This window comes from Nelumbo lutea, chromosome 6 (assembly GCF_056320005.1).
Source record: "Nelumbo lutea isolate HS-2025 chromosome 6, American lotus-T2T, whole genome shotgun sequence".
NCBI lineage: Eukaryota > Viridiplantae > Streptophyta > Magnoliopsida > Proteales > Nelumbonaceae > Nelumbo > Nelumbo lutea.
The window spans coordinates 8,445,703-8,461,087 of NC_142689.1; the positions used below are offsets into that span (position 1 = coordinate 8,445,703).

A 15,385-nucleotide genomic window follows, 5' to 3' on the forward strand; every position below is an offset into this window, starting at 1 on the left:
CTGGTACAATATTGGGGTACGCATTTCTTAATATTGTTGATTTGTTTACTCAGACAAATTCTGTAGCCATCGAGATTTGTCCAGTTTTATATTGAAATCAAATGTTCAATGTCCAAGAGGTCATGCAAGCAGGAGAAACTGAATCAGACAGAATGCAGCTAGAAGTACAAAATGAAAAATTCAAAATGCAAAAGCAGAATCTAGATATATTTATGAGCATATAAGGCGTCGATATCTTTGAACAAAACATAAAATGAATAGAAATTAATTTCCTCTTTGTTTTTCTGTTACCTTTCTTCTCGACGCATTCATTGTGAACAAGGTTGACCCGGACATCACTTTGGCCATCAGTTTTTGGGTCAGCAGTTTCGACTGTTTAGGTCAAACGGGTCAAAACGGTTAAGGTAATTTTTGCACCTTGACCATTGAATTAGCTTATTAGGTCAGGTTAGGAAAAAATATAAACAGAGAAGAGGTATGCCACCTGGGAAAGTAAAGAAAAAAGAGGAAGGAAAGGGAAAAAAAAGGAAAGAAAAGAAAAAAGAAAGTAAGGAGGAGGTGGTGGTGGTTCACCCGTGATGACAACAACAGTGGTGGTGGCACCATGACAGTACTAGATAGCAGCAGCGAGCTAGCAACAGCAAATCCGACCTCAGATCTACCAGATCTCAGATATGAGATCCGGCTCTCTCTCTCTCTTATCATCGCAGTGATCTCAGATTTGGGAACTGATATCTCCATCTCATATTTGAGATTTCCTTTATTTACACTTCACAAAAGTTAAATAAAACCGTGAACCGCTGTCCAGGTTGAACGGTTTAGTGGTTTGATCACATGGGTCAGCGGTTCTTTGACCATTTCAATATTTTTTTTTTGAGAATTATCAGTCCAACCAGACCCAGAGACATGACCGGTTCCCATTTGAACTGTCCGACCACCCAGTTCCGTCCAGTTTTTGAAAACCATGATTGTAAGTCTTACAACACGCATAAAGATTATCACATGGCTTTTCTCCAGGACAACCCGTCCACCCTACTCCACACTCCACAGAACTCGTATCGAATTCCAGCAGCTAAAATTCTATGACCGAAACCTTTCACTAATGGTGAAATCAAAACTTTAGAAAGAAACCCAAAATCCAACCAGAAGGGCTTACAGTTATAGTTGTCTGCTACGCAAAAGAGACGAAAGATTAGAGATTTTGAATTGAATTAAACCTGAGGATTTGAGCACTCCACGACAACGATGAGGACATAGGAGAATACCACGATGAAACGTGCTCTATTAATGAGATTTCGATGCAACATTCCTGGAGCTTGAGTCGGGAGTTGGTTCATTGAAGGAGCCGCCTCCGTGTGTGTTTGGAGGTTTGAAAACCATCATTTTGCCATTTCCGAAACTAGAATGCATATTAAGTTGCAAAAGAAAGGTAAAATTTAATTAAAATCTACAAGAGACTAGGCACCGTTCTGGCTATCCTTGGCCTTTGAATGGGAGTTGGGATCTGCTCCCAACAAAATATGTTCACATATGCTTCCAACATGATTTATAGCCGCACATCTCAAACACGTTTTGTATGACCCCATCAACGAGTACAGAACATTTTTGAGATGTGCGGTTATAATTCATATTGGAAGCGCATTAAAACATGTTTTGTTGGAAACAGATCCGGGCTCCTTGGACGGTGTAGATTGGATATGAACGTAATCTTTGGCAGAACTCAGACTCAATGAAATGAGTTAACTATGGATGTTGGGGGCAACGGTGTCACCCGTGTCTATGTTTATAGTTAAAAAGAAATAGAGAGCAATTACTATTTTATCCTACTCTATGGCAATGTGTCATTCCCAAAAATGTTTCTCAATATCAGAGGCTGTTGGCTCCCAACAACCAAAATTTTATCCCAAGAAATGGCCTATAGAAAAAGAAATGAAGCAAAAAACATTGCAAGGAAGATCCGATTTTTTTAAACCCTAATTTCTTGTTTTTTCCCAAAAACCACCTTTCATGCTATTAACCCGGAACCACCCATGTCAACTCACAGACTCCTATTTACAAAGAAGTGAAGAACTACATATTACCACTAAACCACAACATCATTTGTATTTAACTATTTATTGGTCTGAGCCTCCTTACAACATTGCTACTTATGAATCAAGATTGCCTCTAATTGTTTTTTCACACACAAAGGCTTCAACTGTCAAGCCAATATATCAGGCCTTATGAGGTAACCGTTCATCATTTATTTAACGATGAAAGTTTGCAAATTTTAGAGCAATATGCAGTGATGTCTCCTGTTTCCTTGTCTTCTGTATTACCTCTATCTGCTCAACAAAAATAATTTCTATTGATGCTAATCAGAGACGGAGTTTTATATTTATCGAGCAACGGATTGCTTTTATATGTCTCACGTACTCCTACTACTACTGACATGCTGATGGAACACCAGAAGATCAAGGCAATAATAATCAATAATCAGTGTTTAACATGGATAAAAGATTATTATATTCACCCAATACTAGTGCACTCCATGTATGTGACAGAGAGAAAGTACCTAAGGTTGTGTTTGTTTGCAGTGTAAACCTCATCGATGGAGTTTCACAACGAACCATTTGAAAATTTCTGTACCATTGAAAAACGTGATTATCAATGAACCGTTGAAAAAGTGCTTGACCAAAGATACATTCAAAACTTCACATGTGTATGTGTGAAAGAGAAGTGGAAACTTGCAATTGTCTTTTTTGTGCAATGTAGTTTCAGCAGACAAGTATGGGAATTTATCTTGGGCCTATTCGGGGTTAATTAGGTTTCCCGTTTCCCCTCATATTTTATGTCAGACTTTGGGAGATGGTCCCCTTAGCTTTTATGTGGCAGTTCTGGATTGAAAGAAACTACAGAGCTTTTGAAAACAAAAAAGCAAATTTAGAGATCATACTAAGAAGAGTGAAGGGAACCTTAGGGGCTGGGCGTTCATAAAGATATTAAAAGGGTTAAATATTAGGTTTTTTTAAGATCTGACTGAACACTGTAAAGGCTTATATGGTCATTTTTGGCTCCCCTATAGCACCTTGCTATGGGGGTGTTCATAGTTTTGAAATACAATATACTTGCTTTTTCAAATATATCAAGCATCATATCAAACATTACATCTCCATCTTCATCTTCCCCATATGGAATAGGCTTCAGAAAGTTGTTCATCCTCCATGAACAAGAGAATGAACCTAGTCAAGATGGCTTCAGTTCAATATTTGACCATGCATCACAATGAACTCTGCCAAGGAATTATTTGTTGCAATCAAGTTGCTTTGCACCAAACATGGAGAGGTACTTCAAAAACTTGTGTCCACCAATTTGCAGAAATGAACTGGTTCCTAAAAGACTAGGAACCCAGAGATTGAGTATAAGATGTCGGCCAATAAACGACTTCTCACATCTATGCAGGCATTGCAAAGCATCCTTCTTAGAGTGAAAATTGAAAGGGAAGAAACCACCACCAAATTTTCACACCATGACCAAGGAGAGATTACCAACCCTATCCATGTATTGTCCTCTAAAGTTGGATTAGTGAACACAAATATGCCAACAGGGCATTGGTGCAAGAAATCCTCCTCTGGTATTCCTGGATTTCCCTATCATCAAGATGCGGCCAATGCCCTCCTCCACAACTCCCTCCTTCCCTCCTCTCTCTCTCTCTCTCTGGAAATTTAAAACAAAAGCATCTTCCCTAAGCAAAGAATTCAGTAGCAACATTACCCATATACATGCTTAGCCAAAGGAACTTGGCCCTAATGCAGATAGAAAATATTGAATTATGGAAACTTGTTCTTACCAACCCATTTGAATAATCTTAGCTCACTAGTATTGATGTATAAGTTGCTTGAAAGCATCCTTATTCTTGGAATAGTAGTCAATCTCTGCCTGAAAAAATAAAGCATCATGTCAAGCATCATATCACACATTTAATTGGCCAAAAGACCTAGTTTTTTAAATAAAAAGTTCTCTATTATATTGCCTTTTATTTTAATTGTTGCACACTTGCACAATGATAAATTATTAGATGGTTTTACTGACATGGAGAGTTTTGTTTATCATGCAATGAAGATGTAATGATTTCATGATCCAGGGTGCCTTTTCAGCATATTCAGAATCCAGTGTCATTTGCATGTCATAGTCCTCAATCCTCTTTGACTAAATTTCTAATTGTATTTTATTTTAATAGTGCATAGTTACCATTGTGCTTTCTTAACACAAATTTTGTGCATAAAATGGTTAGGAAATAGTTTTATTGAATCATGTGATCTTCACCGGTGATCTACTCTTGTTCAAATTGTGGTCAAGGTTGTAATTCACTAATCAATGTGAATGAATATACAAAAAGGGCACAAATTACAGTAGAGTTATGACATTCTCATATTTTCTAAATGTCCATTTCCTTTCTTTTTATGCATATTCGGAAATATGATTCCATTTTGCCCCCCACAAGAAATCATTGTAGGCAGTAAAATAATAGAAAAAGCTAGACAATATATTTTTATTCAGTTAATATTTTAAATTTATGATTTTACCATTGAATAATTTCTTGTGTGAGAAGAGAGATTCCTTCAAAAGATGATTTTCCCTATAAGTCAATGTTCACTATTTCTCGTCAGAAAAAAATGAAATTTCTTTTACCACTCAAAGATCAAGGGGTTTTGTGGGCTCTTTTCCTTTCTCACCATTTGGGGTTCTCTATGGGTTCTTTTACTTGTTCATATCTTGGTTTTCTCTGGGCATTAGACAGTTCTCTGAGCAATCCTCAGATTGATGACTGAAAGAGATAGGAGTCTTGCAGAGTGGAAGAGGCACTTTTTCATTTGGAGTGAGGATCACTGTGATCCAAAGTGCTTTGGAGAGCATATGAGTTTACTTCTTTTCCCTTCTCAAAATGTCTATATATTATGTACATTATAGACCAAAAATGTAGGAACTTTTATTTTCATATATTTTGTTCTGGTCACTCCTGAAACAAGAACAAAACCTCACAATTTTGAAAATTTCATCAAAATTATAATCCTCGGGAAAAAAGGGTTAAAATTTGGAAGTGGTGATTTTTGGTTTCTTTGTAGTCATAAGCATTGCACATGGATATAAAAGTTGGTTGCATTAGTTTGCCACATAGTTCATCAGTAGAGATCAAGTATAGTCCATGAAGGAAAAAATAATGCAGATGAATGAACAAAGCATTTTATAGGCCTCCAATGGAAAATAAGGGTGGTAGGCAGGGAGGCTGTCCTGTGTCAATTTAGAAGAATGAGGAGACTATTACTGACAGGGTTATTAAATATAGCCTTGCATAAGACCCATTCCACTAATTTTTACCCATGTCCACTATTACCAACAAGGTGATGCAAGGGCAATTGAATATTTTAGAATGCTGGAAGAAAGGAAGCAATGAATGAGAACATCTCTGAGGAAATCGCCTGGAACCAAAGGGCGGAAAGGATTAGATAGTTGAAGTAGGTGCTAACATCTCTGAGGAAGCTTCGAACTTGTTCAAATGGGATATGAATGAGAACAGTTCAAATTTCAATAGTGGAATATTCCATATTCCTAAGAAGGTTGCAAATCAGATTGAAAAGCTTCAAAGGAGTTTTCATTGGAGAGGCTGGGAGGAGGAGAAAAAAGTGCACTTGGTGAGTTGGGAGAAAGCCTGTCTTCCCAAAATTGAAGGGGGTTAGGTATTAGGAAGCTGAATTCTTTTAATTCTGCTCTCCTCTGTAAATGGATTTGGAGATTTTCTGTAGAAACTGATGTTTGGTGGAGATCTCTCATTGCCAGCAAATATGGTGTGAGTTGGGGCATTTGGAGAACTAGGGACCCTCCCCCCATCTGGGGTAGCTCTCTGTGGAAAGGGATAATGAAGAACTTTTCAGCTCTGGCTACGGGGTCTCAATTAGGGTTGGTAATGGTAACAGGACCAAATTTTGGAAGGACCGTTGGTGCTCAGATGATCCTCTTGCTGAGTCCTTCCCACTCCTCGTCCAGTGTGCTTCAGATCAAGAGGCCTCAGTTGGCAGAGTGTTATAGTATTTCTGGTGGTTCAGTTCTTTGGACTCCCTCATTTCGAAGGAACCTTTTTGATTGGGAGGTGGCAGAGGTTGTGAATCTCTTGACCTGTCTTCAAAGCCAAGAGTTGGATTATAGTTCGGAGGATAAGTGGCATTGGAAGTGGAATTCCGATGGGATGTTTTCTGTTAAATCTTTGGCTGCTATTTTTGGTAGGAGGGGTGCTCCTGATTTCCCACTTCGGCAAGTGTGGAATCCCAACGGCCCGACTAAAGCCAGCTTCATAGTTTGGAGTATGGCTCTTAATAAATGTCTTTCTAAGGAGAACCTTGTGAGAAGGGGAATTCAGGTTTCGGACTTGACTTGCAGTTTATGTGGGAGCAGTGCTGAATCTACTGATCATTTGTGCATCCACCGCCCGTTTTCTGCTCAGTTGTGGAACCATTTCCTCAACTCTTTGAAGGTTTGTTAGGTGATGCCGAGGTCGGTAAAAGAGCTGTTGTGTTGCTGGAAGATTATGGGTCTGAGCAAGAAAAAGAAGACTATCTGGAAGATGATTCCAATTGCTGTAATTTGGTGCATCTGGACTGAGAGGAATAGACGGGGTTTCAGTAACAAGTTTCTAAGTCTGGAAGACTTAATTCAGAAGTCAGTGGGCAAGCTGATTTCTTGGTTGTCTGTGGCTGCAGATTTTAGAAACTGTAATGTGTCAGATGTATTATTTTCTATCTCTTGATGGATTGTGTAATTGCTGATTAGATCAGTCAGCCTGTTCTGGGTCTGATCTCAGCCTCCTGTGTGTAATTCCTTCTCAATAAATATTACTTTACCTTTTCCAAAAAAAAATAATTGATAAGGAATGAGCAGCTCCACCAACTAGATGGAAAACCTCTAAGGATGGTAGGGGAGAAAGATTGATGTAAGTATTATGTAAAATAATAGAAGTGAATTGATTTATTGCTGAGTCTATTTTAAGAAGTAGCGGGGATGTGTAAGGGTCAACCTCTTGTGATGTTTTGGGTTGGTAGGGAGGGGGCAGTGTGTTTTGTTTCCAAGGGTGGAGAGGAAAGTGGTTGATATGATGGCATTCTATTTTGTTCTTTGATTATGTTGTTCTACGTCCATGTGAATTCTTTTATGCAATCACTGTTTATTGCTTCATTGCCATCTTTTGTATGTTTTTTATCTAGTTACAATACGATCAAGTTACCAACCAAAGACAAAAGAAAAAGAAAAATTGGTATGCCCATGCCTCCTGTAAGAAACTTAGGGTTCATTGAGCATGTTTTTATATCAATATAAAGAGTTTGCATGATGTTCTCAGGCTTCAGAGAAATCAAATAGGTCATGTATCTTGCTATTCTCACAACTAAAATAGGTCAATTAGCTTGAGTGGGTATCATAATTCATAAATAGGCCCTCTTATTAATTTGCCATAACTAAGATGTTACGTTTTTGCTTCAATGCATCAATACTTTTTGCTTCATTCATTGACAAACATGTAGAAAGCATCTGGAATATAACTTACCTTACGGACACCAATTACAGCTTTCAGAAGATTTTCACCAATTAAATTCTTCATAACCTCATCTTTCTCAAGAGCTTCTACAGATTCAGAAAGTTCTTTTGGCAGTCTTTCAATACTTTCAGCAAGACTAGAAGGATTTGTTTCTGTCCAATAGAATAGTATTGCCAAAGTATCAGGTTGAGTATTGGTTTCTTAAATATCCTCTTAGTAGTAAAAGGATCATGTTAAGTTGAATGAAGCAACAAGGACCCATTCTGAAAAATAACCATTAAAATCTCTATAAAGATTATATGGAGAGCCCACATGGTTTGGCATCACTTGCAAGACTTCATATATGGCTTTCCCCAGTACATAAAAAGCTTCAACAGGGAATCATAACTAGAATCATGAACTGTATAAAATAATAGTTTTTGGTTCATACTTCTTCATTCAATATGAAGAATGCACAGGAAAGGGAATTTTTTGAGTTTTCTGTCATCTCTGTCCTGGCTTGTTAAATGAATATAATCACAATATACACTTCAATCATATAAAAGTTTCTAAATACCAATGTATAAAACTAAAAAGGCTACCAGATCACAGGTTAGACAGTCCAACCGCTGAGTCAATGCAATGACTCGTGACATCATATATAAAGTATAAACTATTATGCATATTATAACATATTACAATTTGTTGTTAGTTTTTTTCTTGGTTCAATACAAGTGACCAGGGTTCAAGTCTTTCATATATATACATATATATGTTTTATTAATATAGATATTAAGGAGACAAAATCAAATGTAAATAGCATGATGGATCAACGGTAGTGTATTATTTTACATGAGGAAGAGATCACATGCTCAAATCTTGTTATCATTATTCTATGGCTTGTGATAAATCAGTGACCCTGGTGGGTCATTGAAAACTGGATGGGTTGTTGAAACCTAGACAGTTTCAACCGCTTTCACGGGTTTCTGATGAGTCGGCCAGTTTTTCAGAAATTTGAAAAACTAGTGTTCTAAAACAAACCAAAATGGCAGGGGCTATGTTCACAATATATTTGTAACGTAAGGCTGCAACTCTTTGTTGTACTGCTATGTTTTTTCTGTAATAAAATTCTGTTTTCCAGTTGGTGGTAAAAAAAAAAAAACAGAATGGTTGCTGGTTTCTGGTTTTCACAGTCCAACTATCCGGTCTGGTCTGAGTCTTAGAAACATGACATGACTATCATGTATCCAGGTTTTATAACTTCTAGGTACCAAAAGGACATAAGTCTTAAATTATCTAGGTATGCTCACCAAGTACTTGTAAAGAAGAAAATAATGTTGTTGAATGAACTTGTTAAGTCAACTTCAAAGTGAATGTCTATAGCTAACCATGAGAACTTTGAAAATTGTTTGGAGGCTGAAATGGCCATCTTATATCAATATAAATGGGGAATTGAATAATATATTGTCAAAAATCATACCAACAGGTTCAGGTAAGCGAAGATGTCTACGGAGGCCATCAATCCCAGCAGCAACTATAGAAGCCAAGCCCAAGTGTGGATTTGCACACCCATCATAGGATTTAATCTCAAAATTGCTTACAAGTCCATCTGATACTCCGGGTGGGCATGCAGTCCTCAGTGGAGCTTCCCTATTTTCTTTTCCCCAGCAAATATATGCTCCACTCCAAGTATCTGGTTGAATTCGATCGTAGCTGCAGAACAATAAATCAGTTGCACATGGAAGATAAAAGATAATAGTCATAAAGATTAAAGACAAGAGTGAGTAGTGAGCACCTCCATAGTCTTTCTTTCTATATCCTCACATTGCTATCTCACTAAACTCATCTTAGAAGGTCTTAAAATATTAAATTCCACATGCAAATTAATTGAACGAAACAGTTGATCCCTTGATGCCCCTTGCTTTGTCAATCCATCTGCTAGAACATTAGCAGTTGTGGTACCCATTTCACTTTTGCTTTAGGCCTTCCATTAGTCCTTGTAGCGCTCTTAAGACATTTATATTTCATGTGTAAAAGCATAGACAATGCCAACTGCCACAGACCCAGTTTAATCCATCTTGAATCAAAACAGAGTCAGCCCAGTCCCATGACCAACCCAAGTTACCAAGACAAATTACAAGAACAGTGTAAGAATCAACAAGTGGCTGACAGCTGGCCACCTTGGCTGATGTGGCACAGAAAGTTATAGAAACCAAACCTTCTCACTTAAGAAATTACAAGAAATGAATGAACAAAATTACCAAATAGGGGGTTCTCGAAGCTTCGGTGAGCGAGCGAAAACCAGAGCTTTGAGAACCCCCTATTTGGTAATGTTGTTCATTCATTCATCCTAATAAAATATCTTCTTAAAAAGCAATTAAAACTATAAAATCATTATTTTTGTGTGATAACTAAGAATTTAAGACCTAACGTGGACTTGTTTGGGCTTGCCTTGAGGGGTGTGGCACGGGGGTCTTGGGGCAGAGCCCCCGGCCCAGCCGCTAGACACGAAAAAAGCAAAAAAGCGTCAAATTTTCAAAAGGCGCACACCTGGGCTAAGGCGTAAGGCACACACCTTTTGAAAGGGCTGAGGTGCACCTTTTAAATTACAACCTAAGCATTAAGACAATGATGAGGCCAAAAAAAAAAAAGAAAAAAAAAGTGAATGTATTCTGTTTTGAATGTTTTTTGTAGTAGGACCCCAAATTGTTGTTTTTGGGTAGCTTTGTTGACAGTTTGGGTCCAAGGGTTTTGTCATTTTATAATTCAGATTCTGGTCAGGGGCAGTTGGATGCACATCTGTTAGGTTTTGGTCTCCTAGGTCTTTGTAACAAAATTTATCTTTTGGGGGTTTGTTTGAAGTTAGCTTTGTTCTTAAGGAGTTGTTTTGAGAAAGGGAAACATTCTAGGGGCTCATTGATAAATATTTTAATTGGCTTCTCTAACAAGCCATTGAGTCTTATAAAAGAGAAGGGGGTTGTTTCTGTAGGGCTCATTTTGGTTCTCTCTCTCTCTCTCTCTCTCTCTCTCGTTTGAGTTGTAGCTCAGCCCCAGCTAGGGTTTTCAAGTATTAAGAGTTTGGGTTTTGAGGAGTCAACCCATTTTGGCACCTTCCAATCCCTCTTGACTACGTGTCTGCACGGGATGCCAGCTTGTTGCCATTATTATTGTAGCAGAACTGTTCCAAGAGGAGTTCTACTTCCGGTTCGGGTCTGAAATCCTTGAAAATCCGACTTGGTTTGTTGTTTTCAACTTGATATTTCTTGTGCTTATTGTTGTACACTTGGAAGTGTTGCATGCAATTTGTTTTTCTGTCCACACCAGATAGAGAATGATAAAAAGGTTTTGAGAATGTTCCCTAATACTGATGATATTTGGAAAATTTTCCTTGAAATGTCTCCATTTTTCCAACTTGATGGACATCTATTCCCAAGAATCCCAACTTGAGGGGGAGTGCTGACAGATTAGTGGGCCTGTTTTTACTTATCTTTTGTATTCTTATTGGGCCTACCTAATTGGGCTATTCTTTTGTCTTGTTTTTTTAAGATGTCACATGGTGGTCACATGACTACAGGTTAGGGGCTCTGCTGTAATTTCTCTTTTATGAGTTCCTGAGTATAAACGTGAGTGAGGAACCCATAAACCCCAAAATATATTTTTCTCTCCAACTCCCTTTGTTCTTCTCTTTTTCTCTTCTTCCTATCTTCCTCTACTTTTCAAACATTTTACATTAATTTACACAGTTTTTTATTTTTTTTATATTGTTGGAATAGGCAAGTTTTCTCTTTCTTGAGGGGGAGAAGAAAGAAATGTGTGAAAACCTTATTTAGTCCTAGGTTACTGAAGATGATCAAGACTGCTATCAGTTTTGGGCACTAAGGAATTTCAGGTTCGAACAGAAGGGAAAGTGAAGAAGAAAGAGGAGAAAGATTAGTGAGAGAGCAGTAGAACACAGGTTTGAAAGGAAGGACAGATTCTGAATTATCTGCCGCCGCCACTTCAATTTAATATTTATATGTTATGCTAGTTACATGAAAGGACATATCTGCCCTTGGTGTTTACATCATAACACTTAACAATATAAAAAATTGAAACGTAAATAACAGAACTAGTATAACAGAATAACATAATAGATAGACTAGGTATATTCTACCCTATGGACAGAGTGGCAGTTTCTCTACACTCCCCCTCAAGTTGGGAGTAAATGTTTATCATTCCCAACTTGGATAGATCCGCTTCTAGCTTCTTTCTTGATACAGCTTTAGTGAGGATATCTGCTAGTTGCATACTGGATGTGATGTAAGGGCGGCATATTTCTTGAGATGAGACCCTCTCTCGTACAAAATGTCGGTCAACTTCAATGTGTTTGGTTTTGTCATGCTGCACTGGATTATGTGCTATATTAATGGCTGGTTGATTATCGCAATACAACATCAGAGGCTTCTCATACTCAATACCCAACTCCTCAACTAGAGATCTTAGCCATAGGATTTCAGCCACTCCATTGGCCATGGACCTGTATTCTGCTTCAGCATTAGACCGGGAGACAACACTTTATTTGTTACTTCTCCAGGAGACAATGTTTCCTCCCACAAGGGCACAATATCCTGAGGTAGATCGTTTGTCATCAACACTCCCAGCCCAATCGGCATCTGTATAGACCTCCACTTTCATGTGGTTATTGTTCTTGAACAGTATACCCCTACCTGGGCATCTCTTCAAGTAGGCTAGAATTCTTTCTACCGCAAGAAAATGTGTGGTTCTAGGAGAATGCATGTACTGGCTGACAACACTAACAGCATAAGTAATATCCGGCCGAGTGAGGCAGAGATATAGGAGCTTTCCTACCAACTGCTGGAACATAACTTTGTCTTCAAGCAGCTTCCCACTCTCTGTACTAATCCTGTGGTTCTGTTCAATGGGTGTATCTGCAAGTTTGACACCCAGCTTTCTAGTTTCAGCCAACAAATCTAAAACATATTTCCTCTGAGAGACAAAGATCCCCTGTTTAGATCTAGCAACCCCAATGCCCAAAAAATACCGTAGTGTACCCGGATCTTTCACCTCAAACTCTTGATGAAGGAGCTGTTTGAGGGACTCAATCTCATGGCTGTCATTTCCTGTCACCACAATATCATCAACATATACTGCAAGTAGTGTCAGTGTATGATCTGACTGGGCATGTACATAACCGAACTTTCCAAGAGCTAGTTTGAATCTGTCAAACCAAGCTCTAGGTGACTGCTTCAAACCATACAATGCCTTATTGAGCCGGCAGACTTTCTTACCTGTCTCTGTATCATAGTATCCAGGAGGTAATTGCATGTAAACCTCTTCCTGCAAGTCCCCATTCAGAAAGGCATTTTTAACATCCATTTGGTACAAAGGCCAAGTGTGGCTTGCTGCAAGAGATAATAGAACCCGAATGGTGGTCATCTTGGCTATCGGGGTAAATGTCTCCAAGTAATCTATACCATAAGTCTGAGTGAACCCTTTTGCAACTAGCTGAGCTTTGTACCTCTCAATGGATCCATCCGCATTGTGCTTCACAGTAAATACCCATCTGCATCCAACTGGTTTCTTTCCTTTGGGCAAGTCAACTAGCTCCCAGGTATTATTTTTCAACAGGGCATCCATTTCAACTTGCATTGCACATCTCCACTCTGGGACTGATAGGGCCTCTTGTACTGTTCTTGGAATAGGGACATTGGAAATGGAACTAAGGTAGGACCTGTAGGTAGGAGACAGGCGATCATAGGATAAAAAATGGGAAATACAGTGGGCTGTAGATGTGGTACAATGTCATTTCCCTTTATGGACTGCAATCGGAAGATCAAGATCATCTGTAGGAGGTGAAATGGCAACAATAGAAGAAGTCTCTGTGGGTCCTGGGACTGTAATGTTTGGACCTGGGGCCGTAGATGAGATTGGCGCTGGCCTGGACTGCTGATGATCGGGATCAACCTGCCTGTACCGCCTGTGATAGACCCTCAACTCCTGATCCCTCTGGCCACCCTCACCATTGCAGCTCCCATCACCCAATGGAATAGGTAAAGGAACTACCCCACTCTCACTGCTCTCCCCCTGAAGACAAGGACTTAAACCCCTACTCTCACTGCTCTCCCCCTGAGGAGAAACCCAAGGATAATAGGGTGTCTCCTCAAAGAAAGTGACATCCATGGAGACGAACTTCCTCCCTGTGACAGGATCATAGTAGCAATACCCCTTTTGAGTTTGTGCATAACCAAGGAAAATGCATTTGGAGGCCTTGGGTTCAAACTTGGAGTGATGGGGTCCGAGAAGCTGAACAAAACAGGTACAACCGAATGTTTAAAGGGGAATAGAAAACAACTCCTCATGTGGGTATAGAAGGGAAAAAGGAGATCGCAAATCAAGAACCCGAGAAGGAATTCGATTAATAAGACATACCGCCATGAAGATAGTATCACCCCAGAAGCGAATAGGGACATTGGAGGTAAACATAAGACTTCTAGCCACCTCCAAGATGTGCCTATTCTTCCTTTCTGCAACCCCATTCTGCTGAGGTGTATGAGGGCAAGAGTTCTGATGGATAACCCCATGAGTAAGAAGGTAAGATGCCAATGACTTAGCAAAGTATTCCTTTGCATTATCAGATCTAAGAACTTTAATCTTGACATCAAACTGGGTTAGGATCATTTGGTGAAAGTTTTGGGTCAGGGCGGGAACTTCATCTCGTGAACGCATAAGATAAACCCGAGAAAACCGGGTATGGTCATCAACAAATAACAAAAAATATCTGTACCCACCCATAGAAGGAATGTGATATGGCCCCCAAACATCCGTATGCACAAGATCAAAAGGACGATTACTCCTTTTATTACTCAATGAATAAGAGTTTCTACAATGTTCAACAAACTCACAGCTTTCACATTGCAACCGGGACAACTCAACAGACTCAAACAAAGTAGGAAACAAACTCTTTAAGGACCGAAAAGACAAATGACCCAATCGGTTATGCTTGGCATAACCGAACTCACACTCTGGGAAACAAGTGACCTCTTACCCATTGACTCTTCCCGACGAGAACTCTCCCGGAGCAGATAGATCCAATTCGTCTCACGGCTAGTCCCAATCACCTTTTTCGTCTATAGGTCCTGAAAAACACACCGGTCAGGGAAGAAAGTTACTAAGCAGTTCATGTGTTTGGTAATACTACTGACTGAAAGGAGGTTAGTATCAAGCTTAGGAACATGCAAGACAGAAGACAAGGAGATCGTATCTGATAACTTAATGTCCCCCTTCCCAGAAATAGGAACTAGGGAGCCATCAACAATAGATACTTTATCCCTACCAGATGACAAATGGTAAGAGGTAAACAGTGAAGGCAAGCTAGTCATGTGGTCGGATGCACTTGAATCTATTACCCAACAAGGTTCAGTAGTACCTGGAGCTGAAGCATGGTAGGCTGAAGCTAGAGTACTTGAATTTACGGTTGTAATCTGACCACCCATCTCAGAACCACTGCCATAACTGATGCTCCCAAAGCTGCCTTCTGCCTGATTTTTAAACTCCATCTCGGTCAAGTCTTAAAACAACACTTGGAATACCAATTACAATCAAAAACAGTATAGGCCTGATCTGTATTCACATTGTATGTGCACAAAACTGGGATAACTCTGATCTGAAATCAACTAACAAACACAATAGTGGCTGTCTGTAGAGCTCTAACCCCTTTAAGAGAGTTCAAAAACCCCAAAAAACTCCGAACAACAGCTTAGAAGGAGGTCTGATTTGCCTTTGCAGAATTAGGGTTTTAATCAGTCTTTAAAGTGATCAATTCAGTTGCACAATCTAATCAGT

At 39.1% G+C, this 15,385-nt stretch overlaps 1 protein-coding gene and 1 long non-coding RNA gene across 7 annotated transcripts in view; both read right to left on the reverse strand.

Moving 5' to 3' along the window:
* Positions 1 to 179: 179 nt before the first annotated feature.
* On the reverse strand, positions 180 to 1,387 carry LOC148847172 (uncharacterized). Its single transcript, XR_016100244.1, has 2 exons — positions 574 to 1,387; positions 180 to 372 (listed from the first exon to the last, which is right to left on the reverse strand). It is a non-coding gene; the product is annotated as an uncharacterized LOC148847172 (long non-coding RNA).
* A 690-nt stretch (positions 1,388 to 2,077) lies between these two features.
* Positions 2,078 to 15,385, reverse strand: part of NODGS (nodulin/glutamine synthase-like protein) — a 119,458-nt gene continuing 106,150 nt past the window's right edge. For 2 of the 6 annotated variants that reach the window (XR_016101222.1, XR_016101224.1), the window contains exons 16-20: positions 9,024 to 9,256; positions 7,574 to 7,716; positions 3,830 to 3,918; positions 2,555 to 2,622; positions 2,078 to 2,434 (exon numbers count right to left, since the gene is read on the reverse strand). Coding sequence is in view for 3 of the 6 variants with exons in the window: in XM_088951885.1 (XP_088808011.1) it covers positions 3,856 to 3,918; positions 7,574 to 7,716; positions 9,024 to 9,256 (439 nt within the window). In the remaining 3 variants the exon portion in view is untranslated. Of the gene's footprint in view, positions 2,623 to 2,969; positions 3,697 to 3,829; positions 3,919 to 7,573; positions 7,717 to 9,023; positions 9,257 to 15,385 lie in introns of those variants that run through there. The other 4 variants (XM_088951885.1, XM_088951887.1, XR_016101223.1 and 1 more) reach the window with 3 other exon arrangements.